At 39.9% G+C, this 22,254-nt stretch overlaps 1 protein-coding gene across 1 annotated transcript in view; it reads right to left on the bottom strand.

The window, feature by feature from the left end:
• The window catches only part of LOC103083774 (contactin-associated protein-like 3), a 151,555-nt gene extending 130,244 nt beyond the window's left edge, over window positions 1-21,311 (bottom strand). Inside the window, exons 1-2 of the mRNA XM_007456982.1 lie at window positions 21,200-21,311; window positions 14,733-14,926 (exon numbers count right to left, since the gene is read on the bottom strand). Coding sequence (XP_007457044.1) covers window positions 14,733-14,858 — 126 coding nt within the window. The 5' untranslated portion in view covers window positions 14,859-14,926; window positions 21,200-21,311. The remainder of the gene's footprint in view (window positions 1-14,732; window positions 14,927-21,199) is intronic.
• Between the last annotated feature and the right edge of the window lie 943 nt (window positions 21,312-22,254).

Here is a 22,254-nt window from a genome sequence, read left to right as displayed (position 1 = left end):
ATAGTGGCTGTACCAATTACATTCCCACCAGCAAGTGCAAGAGTGTTCCCTTTCCTCCACACCCTCTCCAGCATTTACTGTTTCTAGATTTTTTGACGATGGCCATTCTGACCAGTGTGAGATGATATCTCATTGTAGTTTTGATATGCATTTCTCTAATGATTAATATGTTGAGCATCCCTTCATGTGTTTGTTGGCCATCTGTATATCTTCTTTGGAGAAGTGTCTATTTAGGTCTTCTGCCCATTTTTGGATTGGGTTGTTTGTTTTCTCATTATTGAGCTGCATGAGCTGCTTGTAAATTTTGGAGATTAATCCTTTGTCAGTTGCTTCATTTGCAAATATTTTCTCCCATTCTGAGGGTTGTCTTTTGGTCTTGTTTATGGTTTCCTTTGCTGTGCAAAAGCTTTGAAGTTTTATTAGGTCCCATTTGTTTATTTTTGTTTTTATTTCCATTTCTCTAGGAGGTGGGTCAAAAAGGATCTTGCTGTGATTTATGTCATAGAGTGTTCTGCCTATGCTTTCCTCTAAGAGTTTGATAGTTTCTGGCCTTACATTTAGGTCTTTAATCCATTTTGAGCTTATTTTTGTGTATGGTGTTAGGGAGTGATCTAATCTCATACTTTTACATGTACCTGTCCAGGTTTCCCAGCACCACTTATCGAAGAGGCTGTCCTTTCTCCACTGTACATTCCTGCCTCCTTTACCAAAGATAAGGTGACCATATGTGCTTGGGTTTATCTCTGGGCTTTCTATCCTGTTCCATTGAGATTATCATATTAAGTGAAGTAAGTCAGACAGAGAAAAAGAAATATCAGATGCTATCACTTATATGTGGAATCTAAAATACAACACAAATGAATTTATCTAGGAAACAGAAACAGACTTACAGACATAGAGAACAGACTTTCAGTTGCCAAGAGTGAGGAGGGGTGGGGGCGAGATGGATTGGGAGTTTGGGATTAGCAGATGCAAACTGTTACATATAGAATGGATAGACAACAAGGTCCTACTGTATAGCACAGGGAAACTGTATTCAGTATCCTGTGATAAAACGTAATGGAAAAGAATATGAAAAAGAATGTGTTTATATACATAACTGAATCACTCTGCTGCATGACAGAAATTAATACAACACTGTAAATCAACTTTATTTCAATAAAATTAATTTTTAAAAAAGAAGAAATTCACCCCAAAAGGTTTTCCTTAACTTGAAATAGTACTTATTCTTATCTATATCATCTAGAAGCTGTATTAGGAATATATTCACTGTGGAAATGACTTAGAATCTACTTACATGAAGGAAACTCAAGTCTAAATCCCCATTTGAGCTGAAAATCTCAAGTAAGTAATGAGCATATTTTTATATTTTTTTATGTTTAATAAAAAGGCCATATAAATGGTTTGACTTCTAACAGTTACTACACAGATCTTATATCTGACATAATTTATGTCGAGTGTATAATTTGGGAAACAAGATCAGCACAAAAGCACCATGAAAGAGAAAAGACGATAACTGAAAGCATTCCAAACACCAGCACAGAGAGACTGAGCATCATATTGTTCATGGTCATCCAGAAAGACATCTGGGAAATGGCACCATTTTGGAAGCTGTTCATGTGGCAGAGACATGGCTTAGTGAATACTGCCTCAGTTTCCCATGAACCTCCCTATGTGCTACAGGTAATGCAAAGGGTCCAGGATGGATGATGCTGCAGGCAGTGGGCTGCTTTAGAGGATCAAGCACCATGCTTGGGGGATTCACTGCTCTTATAATGAGAAGATGCAGACCTGCTCCTTGTCTGGGGCAGGTTGGCCTCTCATCTCTCAGGACTGCTGTTTCTCTAGCACACCCTGAGAATGGCCTGGATAAAATGCAGCTAGAGCCTTCACTCTTAGCCTATCCAGAAAGAGCACACATGTGGATTGCAACTCCCCACATATCTTGAGGGTATTTCAGTGGGTGAGGGAACCAAATAAAAACACTTTTTAGGGGAGGATGCAGAGAAACTGGAACCCTTGTGGAAATGCAAAATGGTGCGGCCACTATAAAAAACAATATGAAGGTTCCTCAAAAAACAGTAAAAATAGAATTAGCATAAGCTCCAGCAATTCCTCTGCCAGGTATATGTTCAAAACAACTGAAAGGGATCTTGAAGGGATATTTGTATACCCATGTTTATCACAGCATTATTCACAATAGTTAACAGGTACAAACAACCCAATTGTCCATAGATGGATGAATAGATCTCTTAGTCCATTCAAGTTGATATAACAAAATACCACAGACTGGGTGGTTTATAAACAATAGAAATTTATTGCTCACAGTTCTAGAGGCTGACAGTCTGAGATCAGGGTGCCAGCAAGTTTGGGTGAGGGCCCTCTTCTGGGTCTCAGACTTCTGTTGCATTCTCTCATGTTGGAATCAGGTAGGGATCTCTCTGGAGCCTCTTTATGAGTCACTAAGCCCTTTCTTAGTGGAAGACTTAGTCACTTCCCCAAACCCCCTACCTACTAATACTATCACCTTAAGGGGTTAGGATTTCAACATATGAATTCTGGTGGGATACAAACATTCAGACCATAGCAACTGATAAACAAAATCTGGTATATACATACAATAGAGTATTATGCAGCCCTAAAAGAAGGAAATTCTGTCATGTGCTATAATATGGATACTCAAGGACATTATGCTACTTGAAATAAACCATCACAAAAGGACAAATACTGTATGATTCCACTAATATGAAGTATATAAGGTAGTCAAAATCATTGAAACAGATAGTAGAGAGATGGTTGCCAAGGGCTGAGGGGATGGGGAGGGAAATTTGTGTTTACTGGGTTTAAGTTTTGTTTTACAAGATGAGAAAGATATAGAGATCTATTCCACAACAATGTGAATATACTTAACACCACTGAACCGTACACTTAAAAATGGTAAGGATGGTAAATTTAATGTTATTTTTTTTACCACAATTAAAAAACTATTTTGTATTTCCTTTGTTTTTTTCCTCTAATCCTTTCAAAACCTGGTATTGAAATGACAGCAATATATGCATGCAGTTTAAAATACCATTCATCACGTACTCATGGCATATCTTTACCCAGAATGAGAAATGCTATTAATAATTTATCTTGTATGCTTCCAGAAATAGTCTATATATATGTACATGCACATATACGTATATGTTCATCTTGGAAATTTCTAATGGAAGCACAATAAATACACCCTTTTTTCTAGCTGTAAAAAAAAATGTTTCTTAAATTTCTTATTATGAATAACTGTATTTGATAATCTTGTACACATGAAACTTAAATAATGTTTTAAACCAATGTTACCTCAAATAAATAAATAGATCAATTAATTAAATAACCTCATTGTTTTCAAAGGAATGAATTCCATATAATATTATATTATTCCATAAAATGGAGTATCATAATTTATTTGTGTTCACCTATTGACAGAAAACTGGATCTTGACTGTAAACAATGCACTTAGTTTTCTCATAGGCACTTTCTGTGCACCTCTGAGTGTTGCTGTAGGACTAACTCCTAGAAGTGGAATTGTTACTTGATGTAGACGATATACTGACAGGACTCAGAAGCATTGTTCCTTTTGCACTGTCATCTTCAGCACTCTAAATAGTGGGTGCTTTTGAACACTTAAGTTTTTAGAAATTGTCCTCCAAGGACGTGCATAATGCTGTGATAAACATGGGTGTACAAACATCTCTTCAAGATCCCGCTTTGGGTATATACTTTGGGCATATACCCATCTAATGCCATTTTATGCTCCTACCAGCACTGTCTGAGAGTGCCTGCTTCCAATGCCCTAAGGAAGAGGATCCCCATCCTGTATCATCACTTTATTCATCTCTAACATGAATCCTCTGTACTGTTGTAAGGTGGTTTGAGTGTGGGCCATGCAGCCAGACAGCTGGGGTTCAAATCCTTGTTACATCACTAACTAGTTCTGTGATTTGAGGATAGTGAACTTGAACTTTTCATGCCTCAGTGTCCTTTTCTATAAACTGGGCATAAGAGGGCTTTTGTGAGGATGTGTTTAATAAATATGTATAAAGCACATGAAGCAGTGTCAGGCACTCACTAAGTACTCAGTATAATACTTCTTATTGGCTTAATATTTTTCTTTAAATTGATTCTCTTTTTAACCTTAGTTTTATGCTAACTGCTATGTAATAATATCATAGATCAGATGTGTACTATTTATATCTTATTCTGAAAGATATCAAATTACATGCATACATTTAAAATGAAAAGAAAGCTTTTCTAGGACACAATTTGAAAAGGACTGTCCTAAGCAAGAGTATTAGCAAAGGTTTTGTGCAGTTCAAGTGTGAGAGGTTACACTGTGTCACAATGATGTTGTAATTTTTATTTCTTCATACTGGATCCATACATCATACCTTAAATAGATACAAAGTAGACTAGACCAGGGGTAAGCAACCTAAACCCAGAAGCAGCTGGCTGTGTGGCTTTTTAAATAAAGTTTTATTGGAACACTACCACACTCGTTCATTTACATATTGCTTCCGGCTACTTTCACACAACAGCAGAGTTGAGCAGTCACAACAGAGACTGCATGGCCTACAAAACCAAAAATATTTATTATCTGTCCCTTTATAAAGAAAGTTGGCTGGCCCCTGGTCTAAACCAATATTTCTCTCTGAGACTCTTAAACATGCCCGAACAGCATCCAGATTCTCAACTGCTGCCCTTATCTTAACTACTCTGAAAAAGTTTGAGGTTTGCTGATCAGAAATTCTCAACATCTCAGAGTTTTGAGACTGTGATATTAATATTAAAAAAAGTACTCAAAGCCTGTTTTCCTCTTTTGCAAAATTTTAAAATTTCATCATTGCTTTTGTCTATACAAATTTATAAAATGTGGTCTGCATCAAAGGCAGAAAATTGTTCTAACTGTTAAGTGGCATAGGACTGCAGAGTGCAGAAACCATAGGAGTTATCAAGGGCTGTGAACACAGCAGTGCTCTAAACACTCCACCTCTGCTGTGGGCCATTTTCTCAAGATCCCAATTAGTTTGGTACCAAACCACTTGAGTCTTTTATGTCAAAACAACAGACCCAGGAAATCACCCATGAATAGCCTGAAGTACACACCATATCTGTGCATTCTGTACATTTACATTATATGTGCAAATTGTAGAATTTGTAGACGTTGACTGTCGTTCCCCATGAGACCCACTATTAGTACAACATCCTATGAAGCTAAGCTGCCAGAACTGCCATCACGAGGAAGAATTTCCATGAAATCCTGGTGAGATGCTCCCTGAACTGTCCTGCCTTCCACCTTCCTAAAACTTGGCTCAGCAACACTTCCTTTCAATGAGTCTGCTGCCGGAGCACCTTTTTTTGTAAAAATTCACTTTTTCCATCATTTACTTTTCTTGATTAAAAACAATATTTTTGCCATCTCCCAAATGAATAAAAAATTCTACTTATAAAGCTATTTCCCCCACAACTCTGCCATACTCTGTTCACATTACTGCTTAAGATTTACCTTTTTCATAAAATATATCCTAATTTCCATATATCTCTAATAACATCACTTCTGCAACTACTTAATTCTATGAAAAGTAAAACTGTAATTTGTAAGATGTCTCAAGAGTTGCTATTTATTCTGCTACATATTTAAAATTCTACTCACCACCACATCCCTCCCTCCCAACCTGATAACACGTGGCAATTCAAATGAGCAAAATCGTTACTTTTGCAAAGCAATAAAGTGGGTAAAAAGGATATTGGGATAAACAAGCTGTAGTCCTGATGCCAGAATTGATGTGAAATAAGCACGAGGTGAATAAATATGGCAAAAGAAAAGTAATACTTGAGAAATAAAAATGAAAAATCCTAGGAGCAGAAAAAGAAGGGAGTGTCTACACAATTTTAGTACAGAGTAAAGGGGATTTGAGTGAAGGTTTTCAGGTTGGGAAGGATTGTAATCGACAAATGGAAGGAAGGATGCTCCACAGCCACCGAATGCAGCTGGCCCTGGCAAGAGGCAGTTGTTACTGGATCCTGGATTTCCAGGGACCCATCAGTTACTTTGTGGTAGCAGCTCAGATGTCTCATTCACTTCTCTGCCTCAACATTTTCAGCTGCTCTGAGAGTTTTCGACAGACCAAATCCAGCTTTTATCTCTATTGTCACTGAGACCTGCAATGAAGGGCAAATGGAACCACCTCTCTCTTGGGTTCAGTAGGGCATCATCTTTGTACAACTTTGTGGGGAAAAAGTGTTAAGCCTCTTGTTACACTTAGGCTTGGCACCGAAAGCCTCCCATCACACAAGCAGCATCACAGTTAGCTAAGTTTTAACTTAACTAACCATCTGGGTTGAGGTCTGTTTGAGAACAGCAACTTTTCCTTAACTCAATCTAACAACTCCTTATTGAGAATCTGTAATAGGCCTGGCCCTCTGAGGAGATTAATCCCTGACCTAATGGCTCTCAGAGCCCAGGAGGGGGAGACATGTACAGAAAATTCAACTGTGGTCCACAGTGGTAACTCCAATCAACAAGACTGTCCATGGTACAAAGTCACTGCCTCGGGGAACACTGCTCTTGACGTAATGAGGTGAATGGTTAGGAAGGAGAGGGCCGTGTCCCTGACAAGGCCAAGTACACGGAAGAGATCGATACAGAATCATTGAAATGCTGCTCCTATTCTGACCAAAACCACCCAGTCTCAGAGCCAAACTTGAAATCCGCAAGCCTGGAGCTGGCACAAGCCCCAGACAGCCAAGGCACACTCTGCAGACCCTTCTTTGCAACCTCCTACCTGACATGGGGCTTGGCTCTGTTGAGTCATCAACTCATTAGCAATAAATGTATTAACCTAGACCTGAAATAAACCAACATATATTTAAATGACTGAATTAGCGGGAATCTCTGTCAAGAGAATTTCCGCTCCTTCTACCAATAGAGCTTCACACTTAGCAGAGTGTCTGCTTCCTTACATACAAACCCTCCTTATCTCTGAGTCCAGTTTTTCTTATTATGATTTGACACTGTTCTTATCCCTCTTTATTTTGAAACTACACAGTCATATGATCTTTCTATTTATACCAAGTAAACATAATTCTTTTAAACCTGAATCCAATATTCTTTATTAATTTGATTATGCAATATTTCAAACATCCCCCCAAAACAGATATACATGTACTGATAATCTAGATTTATTTTAACAAGGTAAATATTTTGCCATATGTGCATCAGCTCTTTCTCTTAAATAAATGAAGTGGTGCAGGTATAACAAACAGCCCCCATCCCAACGGCCATGCTTCCAGTATTTCCCTGTCTTTTTTCTGCCCTGCAAATTTGGGGTCACCTTTGTTGCTCTCTTAGAGCACTGTGAGATTGTTGTGAATCTTTCAATACAATATTAATTAGCCTCACTAATTAGTCTACTTGGTGTTCTAGGTTGGAAATGATCTAAAGAAGAACAAAGTTTCAAACGATTTGCTATGTCTACCTTATATTCATTTAAGGACATACTGCTACCTATTTTTTCAAGGTGAAAGAAATCTATTAAATAGAATTATTTATACTAGAACTTATGTTTATTTCAAGTAATTTCTTTTCTTATTTTTCTCAAATATATTTTGCCAGTCCTTTCTTAGAAGAATGCCTTTTTCACACAAAGGGCCTGCAGAGGAAGAAAAATCCACTTAAATTCAAAATGCATTTTGAATAACAATTTCCATCTTAAATTCATAAAGGATATAATGAATTAGAGTTCTGAATTAGAGTTCTGATGAGTTTTTAATATGAAGAATAAACTCCTAATGAATGCAGAGTATAGAGATTCAGGAAATATTATAGTTCTCAAAGATAGGACTAACTTTAACCACTTGATTGTTATTCACTGATAACAATGAGAAAATACCTGGGCTCCACCCCACTAGGTTGGTGACTATCAGGGAGAAAGAGGGTGTCTTGCAGTCAAAGGGCACTGGAGCAAGGTTCCTGAGGTCCTGTTAACAGAGAGCATCACCTGTTCAGGCTAACACGTGCGTGGGATAAGCTGCATCCTGGAGCAGGGGGCACAGTCCCCTCTGGTCCAGGCAGCTGGAGGATGGTTAAGGGGCAAAACAATTTCCCCCAAAGATGGGATTGGTTCATCCCAGCCAGTGCTTCTCACGATCTAGCTTGTACTGGAATCACCTGCTCATCTTGTTAAAATGCAGATTCTATTCAATAGGTTGGGGTAGGGGCTGAGATTCCATATTTGTATCAGGATCCCAGGTGATGCTGCTGGTCCGTAGGTTACATGTTGAGTAGCAGGACTCATAGCAATCTAGGTCCTTTAATTCATAGAGAAAAAGGGAAGGCGAGGAGTAGAAAGGTAAGATGTATAAGAAGAGGAAAGCAGAGAAATAGAAAAGAAAGCAAAAGGTCATGGAGAGAGAGTGATAGAGAGAGAGAGAGAGAGACAAGGAACAGGAAATTTGATAATATGTCCCTCCCAGCATCCCTCCCTTTCTAAGTGCCCCCATTCGGGTGGACATAAAGTCTTTACATGGCCCCACCCACCAATCCAGGGGCTTCAGTGCTAAGTGTAGGGTGGGCTGGGAGCCGTCCTGATCAGATCAGCTCTTCACAGGTGGTGAGATCTGAGACTCCCCTCAGCCAGAGCCAAGTAAGTCTGAGCATTTCCTCAGATTTTTGAACCAATATAGGAAAAAGAATGCCAGAAGCTAATCCAAAGAAGGCACAGGGCAGGGCTGCCTCTTAGTTACACACATGCCAGAGACCCAGCTAAATCCTCCCTTCTCTGTGTGGTCAGATTCCCAAATTACCTAGACTGATTCAAGTTGATTTTCTAGAATTTGTAACAATACAGATAGAAGAGGGACATAGGGGAAAATGGAGAGAGAAGAGAGAAATAAGGAGAAAAATATTTAATGATAGGTGAAAAAAATAGATAAGGAAAGAATAGAAGGATAGAGGAGAAGAGGGAGAAATAGTAAGATGAGAATGAAGGCAAAGTATTGATAAAATAGAAGAAAAAACACCCAGGAATTGCAGGAGGAAAGGTCCCCATGGCCAACAGGGACCCAGTGGTCCCTGGGCCAGATAAGCCTCAACAGAGGACACCATTGCAGTGGACACCATTAGCCACGGTCTCCCGAGAGGAGAGGTGGGTATTGGCCTGGCTCTCATAGAGTCAGCCCATTGTTCCCAAACAACTGGAATGGGGAGGGAGAAGAGAGTCAGGGCAGGCAGGCGGCCTGGGAAGGGCAAGGCTTGCTAGAGGGTCCCAAGAAGACCAAATAGGTGTCCAGGAGCGTAGTGAGGGAGCTGCCCCAACACCCCTCTAGAATACTGCCAGCACTCTAGACTGCCCACTCACGGACCTCTCCTGCCCACCAGGGAGGCTCACAGAGCCAGACTCAGAGCAGGACAGTCGTTGGAGCCCACACCTCTCCCAAGCCCGGTCCAGAGGCCCCCAGGGAGTTCAGAACTCACATCAGCTTGCAGGTAAGAATCCTGGTTTGCAAGTACTGCCCCACAAAATTCTTGTAATGAATCTAAGAGTCAAAGTAGATTGATGTAAGTGTTTGCTGACATATTCTCAGGGAAACAGTAGAAAATAAACATTAGTGAACTTTGTCAGTGATCACTGATCTGTTGCATTGCTCACTTCAATGCTGTTCTATGATCCTCAGTGTCCTAAGACTCTGGCTATTTTCTGATTTAGTTGGGCTGAAGTTGCAAACTCATCTTCTAAGTCCTATGGATGTTTAGCATCAAGCTTGGTCAAGCCACCTGGTTTACTAAATGAGCGATATAAACCATGATTGTTCACATCGTATAGGAAACGCACCCCTTCTAAAGTTGTTCGAACAGTGATACTTCTTCCACTATATTTCAAGTGAGGACATTTACTCTGCACATCAAAAGAGTTTGTATGTCCTGAGATGTAGTGCATCCCTTGGTGAGAGATGGTGATGCCTTTTCTGTCATGTAAGACACATTCCTATATTTCCACTTAAATAAAACCCTTTTGGAATGTATTTCACAGATCTGAGTATTTAATTTATTTGGTTATCTTCACATAGAAATCCAGTTCAGTCATGGAAGCAGTCACTCATTAAGAAAAAATATTAAAATGGAACATATCACCAGTGAAGAACATAATTTCTTTTTTTTAAGAAAATCAATTTGGATAACTAACCTTCAGTAACTGGACCTGCAGTCCTCAAATCCTTTAGTCAAAGACTTTGTGGCAAGCCATGTCTCAATTTTATAATTTTGAGAATTTAGAGAGGCATACATTGCATTTCACATATTAATTAATATTCCATGGCAAACATGTGGCAAAGCATATGGACAATTTGCCCAAAGTAACATAAGTAAAGACCTTTTGTCTTATTATCATCTCATGTCCATTTTCAGTAAGGAGTTAGGATAGTCCTTTTTCTCAGAGTTTTCGGAATTTGGAAAGAGTTAACATGTATTAGTGGACAAAGTTAGCACAGACAGCAGATAGACCCAGAAGAACAAGAAAAGTCATTTTAAAAAATTACGACAGGGAGAATATCCACAAAACTTTTAAGGCCAGAGAAGGAGTGCTTGATTTGGACTTTTTTTTTTTTTTTTTTGCGGTACGCGGGCCTCTCACTGTTGTGGCCTCTCCCATTGCGCAGCACAGGCTCCGGACGCGCAGGCTCAGCGGCCATGGCTCATGGGCCCAGCCTCTCCACAGCGTGTGGGATCCTCCCAGACCGGGGCACGAACCCGTGTCCCCTGCATTGGCAGGCGGACTCTCAACCACTGCACCACCAGGGAAGCCCTGGACTTTCTTATAAAAGTAGGAGGCTTCCTGAGAAGAAAGTCAATACACAGTCTTCCTTGCTGGGGGTCAAGGTTACATCAGCGAGGCCACAAGCTGGGGACACTGCTGTGGGTGAGAGCTACAATGGTGATGGCGGGGCAGCAGCCTCTCAGGGAGGACACCTGTGACAACCAACTGCGAGCAGGTGCTCAGATACCCCTGCAACACGACTTCATATGATTCTGGAAAACATCTTCAGATCCAATGAGAAATGTGTTTGCTAGGAAAGGATACCAAATGCAGAAAGGAAAAAAAAATCAGAGATGTATAAATACAGTGGGGTAGGCAGAAAGGCCTCAAAGATGTCCAGGCCCTAAAGAAAGGAACTGTGAATATGTTACTTTGCATGGCAAAAGGGATTCTGCAGATGGGATTATGGTTAGGAAGACTGTCCTAGATTATCCAAGTCGATCCAGTCTAACCACATGAGCCCCCTTAAAGTAGAGGACTTTCTCCAGCTAGAAGAAGAGGAAATCATAGAGATGCAGCAGAAGGAGAACAAGAACAAAGAATGATTTAAAGATGAAAGGGACTTGACCCGCTGCTGCAAGAACAGGCCACACAGAAAGCATAAGGGATGTGGGAAACCTCTAGGAGCAAAGACCAGCCCCCAGCTGACAGCCTACAGGACATCAGTGTCTCAGTCCTACACCCACAAGGAAGTGAGTGAGTGTGTATGCAGAAGCATCAGGAGGGCAGTCCTGACTGCTGCCCTCTGAAAGGCCTGCTTGTAAGGCTGGCCCATTCCCAAGACTCTAATGATAAAGGTGGCTTACTGTGCCTAATGTTTGTTCAAACAGTGTGGTTCATACTCAATACCTGCATTCCTTCTGGAAGTCTGGAATTTTGTTACATGCAAGGCAGAGGGTGCCTACATGAGCAGCCCCCAGTACATGAGCTCCCCTGGTTGGTAATATTGCATGTGGGTTGCTATAACTCACTGCTGGGGGATTAAGCTAGTCCCGTATGACTTCCCTGGGAGAGGACTGTAGAAACTTGGGCCTGATTTCCTATGGACTTCACCCCATGCACCCTCTTCCTTTGCTCATTTTGCTCTGTGTCCTTTCACTGTGCTAAACCATAGCTGTATGACTACACACTGGTCCCGTGAATCCTCCCAGCAAATCATGGAACCTGGGGAAGGTTCTGGGAATCTCCAGACACCTTGAAGGACAAGTCTTCCCCAGAGCCTCCAGGAAAAATGCCCTAAGCAGAGAACCCAGCCAGGTCTACTGTACTTTAGACCTACAGAACTATGACATAATAACTCTGTCCTATATTAGGTCACTAAATCCATGAAAATTTGTTGAAGCAGTGATAGGAAATAAGTAAATGGCACCAAGAATAAACATATTACTTTCACTAATGAAGAGTATAATATCTCAAGGAAATTTTTTTAAATCTTAAATTCATTCTCAAGTTAACATCAGCAATTCATATCTAAAACAACCACCTGAAGAAGGGGTAGAACCTCTGGTAAGGTGTATGGTTGATTTTTAAGAGCAGCTGACATTTTGGGAGAGGTCTGGAAAGCAGCCAAACCAGCCCAATCTTTTTAAAGAAACTGTGAGTATAATGTCAGAATCATCAACTAGTGTGATTTACTGCTGTCAATGCCAGTTTGTATAGTCGAGCCCAGATTAGGAGATGAATTCACTTAACCCATGGTGGTGCACGCAGAAGATGTGAGGATGAGCCCTTTTCCTAAAGGAGCTCAAAATGTGAGAGGAGAAACACCTGCACTGGAGCTTCAAGGATCACTAAGCTGAGACCAAGGGCTACAGAGAAGCACAGAGCAGGGAGCTAAGGAAGGCATCCTACCAGAACGTAGATTCCACTCGTTCGTTTTAATTCAGCGAACACTTACCAACGTGCTGGGCCCCAGGCACCATGAAGTGCTGGGGACACAGGGAGGGATGCAAACTCAGCAGGAGTGTAAGGCAGGCCACTTTACCCATGCTTACTGTGTGATAGGATGGACAGGATTGAGGGGTCCACTTCTGTCCTCACCTGCATGATCTAGGATTAATAATGCCACTATATTCTTGACCCTACTTCCCCAAGGGTGCCTGACCTTTAAAGAAATCAGCAGATGGTGATGCTTACATATGATTCCTCTCCAACCTGCTTAACTAAAAACAAGAATTTTTAGAGTTGCTCAATCAGATGGGATTGGGGCAGGGCGAAAATATGAACCTTAATTAATACAATGAAGAATAAGTAGGCATTAACTATTAGTTAACTAATTTTGAAAAATAATATTTAATTTTGAACAAAAGTTTCTATGTAAGTAGATGTTTCATTAAGCTTTAACTTACTTAGCAATATTGACCTTAACCCTGCTTTGGACTTGGTGTTCTTAGAATGAGCACAGCATTAATATCTGCTTCTGATCACACACATGGCAACTACTTGTTTGGAAACCTTAGGTCAGCCAGCCCTAAAAACACTCACATATCCCCTCCCACTTTGTTCTTTTATCTAGTGTTAGAAAACTAACTAGTTTTCCTTGATTCAATTTTGCATCAACATTTATTGACTAACTAATAAAAGCTCCAGGGATAAGAAATTAAGTAGAACACAATCTATTAAGTTATAATAAGTTACAGAGTTCTAAGGAAATTCAAATGAGGGCAGTTTGTTACCCAACGAATATTATCATTTTGTTGCCTATTAGTTTTATAGATAAGCTATGTGCTAAGACATAACGGCTTTTTAGCTGACAATTTTCTTCTTACCCTGAATTAGGAAAAAAAATTTTTTAAGTTATACAACATTCTTAGCCTAAATTAAATGGAAGATACACTGTATTTTTTATTGTGGTAAGATATACATAACAAAAAGTTTAGCATTTTAGCCACTTTTAAGTGTACAGTTCTGGACATTAACATTCACATGTTGTGCAAACATCACCACCCTCCATCTCAAGAACTTTTTCATCTTCTCAAACTGAAACTTTGTCTCCATTAAAGCACTTACAGGACATTCCTCCCTTCCCCCTGTTCTTGGCAACCCTCTAAATTATATTTTTAATAAGAAGAAAAAAGTAATTTCTTCTCCACCTGATGAATCTTCTTCAGGCCACACCCCATCAACCAACTGCAAACCTGCTGCAGACCTTTACAATTCTCTACTTTTAGAGCTTCTCATTCAGAGCAGACTGTGATTTAAAGGTATGAAATGCTAAATATATAATAAATTACATATATTTTAATATTCAAAAAGTTAAGCAAACAAAATTTAATTCTTCTCAAAGGAGCATGGATATGTAATCAGAAGTAGAAACTATGTCACTGATGTAAAATAGTTATGATTCCAAAGAATCCTAGGGATCTACTGTCCATAAATTACAAGGAGCCACATGGTGCCCAAGTTCCTGTTGGAGCAGGAACTCAACACATCCCTCAACAAGTCCTCCACAAAGAGACTCTCCATTACATTTTTTTTTACATGTTCAGGGTCTTTCAGAAATTTCATTTTATCAGAGGGCATAGAGAAAATGAATTTGCTTTATTTAAAAATGCTGAGGCAATATAAACTATTGTGTTTGTTATAAAACAAAAATAAAATCAGTTGTATGTGACTTATTTATTCCTTAGACTTCACACTATTTAAAGGAATAATGGGAAGACATTTTCAATATTTTGCTACATTATAAATTGTTTTACTTATTTCATAAATTAGCCATGGACGGTGTATTCTGGAATGTCACATGTGGCTTACATTCAGTGGAAACATTTTCAGGTAACTTAGGAGGCTCTGTTTCAATACTTGATCTGACAGATGGGCAGCAACATGCAGTAACTGGCATAATTCATACTCCGACAGACTGCTTTTCAATAAAGCACATACCCAGATGCTCTCCTCTCGTCGATATTGCTTCCAGTTCCTCCCGCCATCGCTGAACATCAGGAGGTAGCTGGTCACCCAGTCGGAGCTCCCGTATCCTCCCTGGGTGGCCACAGCTGTGACCTCCATTCTTTCTCCAAGGTCAATCTGCAGCCACTGGTATTTATTTGACACAAGGGGAGACCAGCCACCAGCTCCTTTTTGTGGGAATAAAAATAAGAAAACCGGTAAGGACAGAGAAATCTTTGAAATCAATATTAACCTGTAAGAATGGGATCATAAATAAGATTTATGAAAATCATAGTTTCAAATTCTGCATTAGATAATGCTTCATAATTATACAAACACACTCTCTCACACATACACACAAACACAAAATAAAAACACAGGTTAAATGTAAATGGATGAAGCCTATATTAATTGTTTTGTTTCTTAGTTCATAACCCCTGACTCTCTGGTATTGGGGTGTCCCACTAAGTGAAATTGCTTAATGGAATAGGTGGACAACTAAACACCATGCCATTACATCAGTGCTTGGAACTAGTGTCTTTATTGGCTTCAATGCATGACTTGCCCTTTGTTGGACATAAAGGAAAATAAAGCTAGAATACCTTAATTCTGGATTCCCAGCATGAGGAAGTATACAATGTTGAATGTTGGGATAACAAAGATGGCTATGGCATAGCCCTACACTCAAGGTGCTTACAGACTCATAGGAGAAGCAGACACTTCACAGAACGATTTGAAATGTAATATGGGAAGGGTGGAGGTGAAAGTGCTTTCTGTGTAGGGAGGGAGAGTTCTAAAAAGGCAGCGAGGAGGGTGAGAGAGAACCCAGAGGAAGTGAATAAGGAGGAGTTTCTCAGGTATTCAAGACAATAGGTGCAGAGTGGAAATTACTGTGCTTTGTTTTCTCCAGTGCCTGTGAGAAACCGAAGAATTAGGGATACCTGTGAATGTATTATTGATATATTTTGTTCTTCTAGTTTAATAGAAACATGGATTTTGAATTTGGATTTAGATGTCATATTAAGTTTTCTGAATTTAAATTATTATGCAATATAAAAATTGGGAAATAGGTTTGAAATGCATCCTGGAACTGATATTTTGCTAATTATCCCTAGAAAACACAGTGTCATGTAAAGAGTCCCTAACACAGAAAAGCTAGCTTTAAAAAAAATTATTCCCCGGGCTTGCCTGGTGGTGCAGTGGTTGAAAGTCCGCCTGCCGATGCAGGGGACGCGGGTTCATGCCCCGGTCCGGGAAGATCCCACATGGCGCGGAGCGGCTGAGCCCGTGAGCCATGACCGCTGGGCCTGCGCGTCCGGAGCCTGTGCTCCGCAACGGGAGAGGCCACAACAGTGAGAGGCCCGCGTACCACAAAAAAAAAAAAAAAAAAAAAAAAATTATTCCCCATTGTCCTGACATCTAATTTGAGGCTCTCATAATAAGATCTAACACTTTAGACAACATTTATTATCTTTTTATTAGGGGCTATTATTAATATCCATGTCCTGTTTACAAAAGCTGTTACGACCAAGTACATGTCAGGCGATGTATGACATGGTTACACGACAGCTCAAAGGAAAATGGAAGTGGAGCACTTACATCAGGGTGTGGAGGTGAAACTAGCAAGTGGGCCCATCTGTTGCTCCACTATGTCCTCCACTAACTGCACTACATGTATAACCCTTAGCAAAATTTAAAGTGTACAAATTCTTTAAAACTCAAATTCTTTCTAAGATTTCCTCATTTCCTGCAATCTTTATTCCAAAATTTCCTCTCAACCACAAGCACAATGTCTTTTCCTTTGATCCACATCTTAAATACGCCACAACTCTGGTGGTTCTGTAATGTATTTTTAAACTTTTTATTTAGAAATAATTTCAGATTTACAAACGAGTTGCAAAGATGGGATAAGGAATTCCTGTCTACTTTTTACTCAGTGTGTCCTAATGTTAATATCTTACATCACTATGGTAGTTTGATCAAAACTAAGCTATTAACACTGGTACAATGGCAACAAAACGACAAACTATTTTGATGTCTCCAGTTTTTCCCCTAACTCCCTTTTTCTGTTCCAGGATCCCACATTGCATTTAGTCACCTTGTCTCCTTAGTGTCCTCCAACCTGTGATAATTTTCAATCTTTCTTTGTCTTTAATAACAAGATTGATCACCACCAAACACCTCCCTGCTACTTCTACTGATTTGTGCAAAGGTCCCATCCAATGTTTGACGAATGATAAGTCCTTCTGGGTTCTAGCTGAGGGTTAACTCTTGGTCCCAAGTAACATTACTCTTCAACTGCCTGTAATTTTATAATAATTGCCAAAAGAAGTCAGAAATTAGGTGTTGACATTTAGCTGATCATTTTAACTTAAAGGTTCTACATTTGAAGTTTTATATGAATCAGTTTAAATCTCTGAGAAACTGCTAAATGTCCTGTATTCTTAGTATCAAAGTTGTAAAGAATGTACTGAAGATACTTTTTCTTTTTGCATTTCACAATCTTTCTGTCATCTTTAATCTCTCTTGAAGCAGGAAGTATCATTAACACAGGTACCACATGTACAGAAATGCAAGAGTGAAAAGCATCAGCATGCTTCCAGCATGTTGCCCTGGGACCAGCCTCTACCACAGATGCAGCCACATCTCTGTCAACCACTCTTCAACATCTGCAGGTAATCAACCTTGAACATTTCATATTCCTTACCGGTGGTGAGAAGGTGCTACTGGTATGCAAATTAAGCTATCTGATTAAGTAGGTACCCTGATAAAGTAATGAAACTGCAGAATTCCCTGTGCTGCAAAGCAATTCATTTCAGCTGGATAACACAACCACGGTGTAATCCCCAGACCCCTGTAGGGTGATGATGTGAGTTACTGTGCATTCGCCCATGCACACAGTCCACTGGGGTAGATGCCCTTTTTTCTAATGGCTGGAAAAAGTGGGAAATGCACAAATATAACCTGAGGACTGTCAGGGAGCACCGAACAATTTTACTGAGGGGTAAGGGAGATCACTGTTCTGTAATGGAAAACAAAACAAAATACACTGAAACAACATTAAAGTGGGTACGCTTGAGCACAGCCACCCCACCAGCTGGCAACCGGCAGAGCAGTGGTTCTGAAACTGATCAGCCTGCATTATTAAATGTTGCAAATCTTCAGTAAATTCCCCCTGGAAACCAACACCCCCTGAAACAGAGCCCAGGAATTTGCAATTACTGTTTTGGGGTCACCAGTGCTGAACCCACAAGAAAGGCACTTGCCCTCCCACCCAGCTCTTCCCCTGACCACACCACAGACTGTCTTTTTCCATTGTCACCCTCCTGTCTCCTGCCTCAGCCCCTTAGTTGAATAAAGTGTCACAATTTATACAAAGGAAAACATGTCCAGAGGGTCTGACTTGCACAGAACAAGGTTCCACAGCTTAGGGCACTGAACACAAAACATCTCTCCCAGCAAAGTGTGATAGGTATGCTTTAGGGCTGCAATGAGAATTCAAGAAGCTGTGTTAGAGCATCTAGCACAATACTTTCTCTCCCACACACGATCACAAGACAGGAGACAGTCATGGTGAAAGAGGGGTGACATCCAGAGTGTGGGGCATTGCAGTCTTTTCATTACTGAATGGCCCGTTACCTGCCACTTTATACTACATAAAGGAGAGAAAATGAGGAAAGCCAAAACTTATCACAAGCGTGTGATGTGTTCAGGACCCTCCCAGATGCTCTAAGTGCTACTTTACAACTCCTCCATGCACCGGGCAAGTGAGACAGGTGTTACAATCTCTGCTTTGCAGACAAGCAAAAAACAATCATTTTAGGTTCGGGTGAGGGTATTTTATTAAAGCTTAGCTCCCTTTTCATTCTCTACCCCTTCTAAGAACATATTCCTGTGATTTGTCAGTTATTCAGTATTGTTTGCTTATCAATAGCCGGACTGTCTTTTATATTGATATACTTGGCAGATATCTTGGAAGGTTTCTGTCTCTAGTTATCCCTGTGTGATTGTCTCCCCCACCTTTGGTTGGCTCAGACACAGGCAGTGACTTGTGTCTCTGGGGAGAGGAAAGGCTGAACAGGAAACTCTCAGCTAGGGCCCTAATTATTCTGGTCACTGATCAAGATGAAAATGACCCCTACTCCTGGTGGCCACGGGGCATGCACTGTCATAATGAGTGTCAGCTTTGTACAGAGGGGGAAATTACCCAGAGGTGTAAAGGAGAATAGCTCATGCCTTCTTCAAGTTAGAACAAGGTCCAGGGCAGAAATATACCTAAGGGAGCAAAGTCAAGTGGGATAATTTGAAGTGAACAGATTCACCTATCTCCAGGGCATCTAAATGTCAAACAAGTAAATGGCTAAATTGAAATGGTAACCAAGGGAAGTTTCCTTCCAAGATCTTCATTACATTGTCTCAAATGGGAGCTCTTCAAGCTCTGTGTATTTCTTTCTTCACTTAAATGCATCTTAATTCACAGAAAGCTCATTCCAGATTCCAGGCAGGGCTGGGTGAGTGGGGAGAGGGTGATATAAGCAGGAGTGACAGATGTTCCCAGGAAAAAGGGGCCATAGGGCGGCAGGCCCTGGGGATGCTCCCTGACCATCCCACTCAGAGATCTCTGGGATGTATATATTAATGTTTTTGTCACCACCCTGCCTACATTGCTGAGGGAAATTTAAGCATTTGCTCCAGCTCTGATTTCCTAAGGAGCAATTCCACCTATCTACATATACCATTTCTGGTTATCAGGATGTAAAAAATGCAGAAATCCTCCCTCTGGACCTGTCTAGGTAACCTGATTCCCTTTCTGCTGTGCTTCCTGCAGTCTGCTAGCAGCCTGAGCAGGAGAGAACAGGTAGTTTTCCAAAAACTGCATCCATAATGAAAAAATCACACACAGCTGCCTAATTCTAAAACAGATTCCTGTACTAAATGCAGACATACCCTATAATGGTTTTGTAAACAATTAAAATTAAATAAAAAATAAGTGCATACTTGTTAATTTGTGATTCAAATTAAATGCCAGTAATATTAAAGGAAAAAAACACAGTGTGACTGTTCACATGTGACTCCCTTAAGTTCTATGTGCAGTGTCCCCAGGGACAACTTTCAATGCCCTTGGCATTTAACATTCATGGCTGCAGCTCTTTCTGCATAAAATAAACAAAAGTCCATTGCTACTGTGTGTTTTGTTTTGCTTCTCTCATAGACACTCCTGACCAAGTTTTAAAGAAACACACAGTAGAGAGGCATTCGGATCTGAGTTGATCTTAGGCTTTGCAGTTCTTATTTGTTTGAAGTTCTGTATTGACAAGACTATAAGATGATTTTGCTAATTTCTCACCTTAGAAATAAAATAAGAATTGCCCAGCAAGCCTACAAATCATCCAAACATGTACTAAATACCTCATTCATGACTGAATAAAATGTATGACCAAGTTTATTTGTGCATCTCCTGTGAAATCTTTGTGTTTATGAGAGATGCAGCTCTGAGATCTTGTCTAATTCTATAAAAGCATCATTGTGCATCTTTCAGAGGCCCCCTGAGTTATTCAGAACAGATATGATTCCAGATCATCCTTGAGGCCACTCAGAATAGCTGCATATCCCTCTGATATGCAGAGAACAGTGAGGAATCCAGGATGCCCAGAAGGGCAGGAGGCCAAGCACTCTGCTCCAAAGCCCCCACCGCTTCCCAGGGACACACCATTACTCTTAAAGCAATGGCTCCTTTCTCTTTTTAATTAAATTCAGTGTAGGATCATGTCAGGAAATGCAAGGGTGAGATGCTCAAATAAAACCATGAGTACTAAATTATCTATCCATACTTGACTGCTCACTTAGCCAGAAGCCTTTGGAAAAAAAGTCCATTGATGGTAAAACTTACATTTTCTTTAGGGATGTTATGTAGCTGAATTCATTACAATTTGTAAGCACACTGTGAAAGCCTTGGATAAAAAGAGATATGTACAGACAAGCTGCTATACAAAATAGAGTAGTAAAATGAGAATGCAAAAAGGATGAGGTCTAAGCATCACAAAATATAAATACTACTGACAAAGGTGCATTTGGAGGGGGTGGGTAGGCATTCATCCCCAGCAAAGTATGGCATTATTTTGTGTCGGAGAAAAGCCTGCTCCACTGGATTTCCTTGGAGGATAACCCTGGAAATAATCTAGACTCCAATAATTCCCTTCTCATAAATCTTATTGATGACCATTTGCTGGCAATCAATAGGGAAGGAAGATATCAAAACAAACCAAAAAATGGATGACAAGCAAGAAGAAAGCTAGCAGATGAATACTAGCTGATATGATGAACCTGGTGCTTTCTTCAATTTCATTAAACTCAGTATAATTAATTTTTGAGCTACAAGAAGGAATATGAACTAAAAATGAAAATAATTCTGTATGTGAAAGAATCAGGGTAGATTGACAAGAAGACAGTTGCAGACTCACCGTCTCTGCGATTAAGACTTGCAAAGCCAGGGCCGTGGCTGCTGGACAGCTCTGAGGAGCTGCTGAAGGAAGCCCGGGGCAAGGCAGACGCCAGAGGAGCATCACAGCTATCTGGGGGAAAACACCACGTTTGGGTTAATACACTGATTAAAGCTTTCCTGTCTTCTCTTCCTCTCTTCGTCCTTCCCTTTTACTTTCCTTTCCTTCCTATTTCCCTGCCACCTTCCCTTCCTTTCTTCCTTAATTTCCTTTCTTTCTAGTTAACAGGCTAGAAAAATGCTAGAGCCTGTGGCAAACATCAGTCTTGATCAGAGGTGTGTTAGTAAATGTTTAACAACAGGCTCTTAAGGAAAATTAAAAACCTGATTGGTAGCATTTACCACTTTCTATGGTGTAAATAGTCGTACTGTGGCCAATTCAAAGCTATCAACGTGATGTCACTGACCGTGAAGTTGGAAAAAGAATGCACATATCACATCATTATATAGTATTTTCACCACGCAGATACAAGGTATGTAAATAACCTCAAGAGCACTGATAACAGCAAGATGACATAAAATAAAGTAGGAAGTGGTGAGTTTTCAGAATGTATTACTTTTGTTTTAATATGACTTAATTAATTACGTTTATATAATTTAATTTTTAATAATGATTGTATTTTCCTGCAAAATTCATGAGAAGTTAATGATTGGCTCTTGCTAGCTGCTAAAAATTGGTTCCAGCACATCACTCCTAAATGGGGAAATATTAAAAGTATTTCCTTGAAAATCAGAAAGAACACTTTCACAGGCACCACTGTTTCTATTGAACATTGCACTGAAAGTCCTATCAGTACGTAAGAGAAAATTTAAAAATTAAAAGCACAAAATTGGGGGGGAAAAAAAGCAACTGTTATTGTTTCCAGATGATATGATTATGGAGGTAGAAATTCTGAAAGTCACTGGCTAGCTTAACAATTCATTATACAAAAGCTGATAGTATTTCTAAACTTATCCATAGTTAGAAATTAAATTAAATAGAATAGCAAATACTAACAAAACATATAAAGTATCTAA

The sequence above is a fragment of the Lipotes vexillifer genome, unplaced genomic scaffold (genome assembly GCF_000442215.2).
Source record: "Lipotes vexillifer unplaced genomic scaffold, Lipotes_vexillifer_v1.1 scaffold859, whole genome shotgun sequence".
Classification (NCBI taxonomy): Eukaryota; Metazoa; Chordata; class Mammalia; order Artiodactyla; family Lipotidae; genus Lipotes; species Lipotes vexillifer.
Note: the sequence above shows the minus strand (reverse complement) of the source record. Positions and strands in the feature narration are given on the sequence as shown.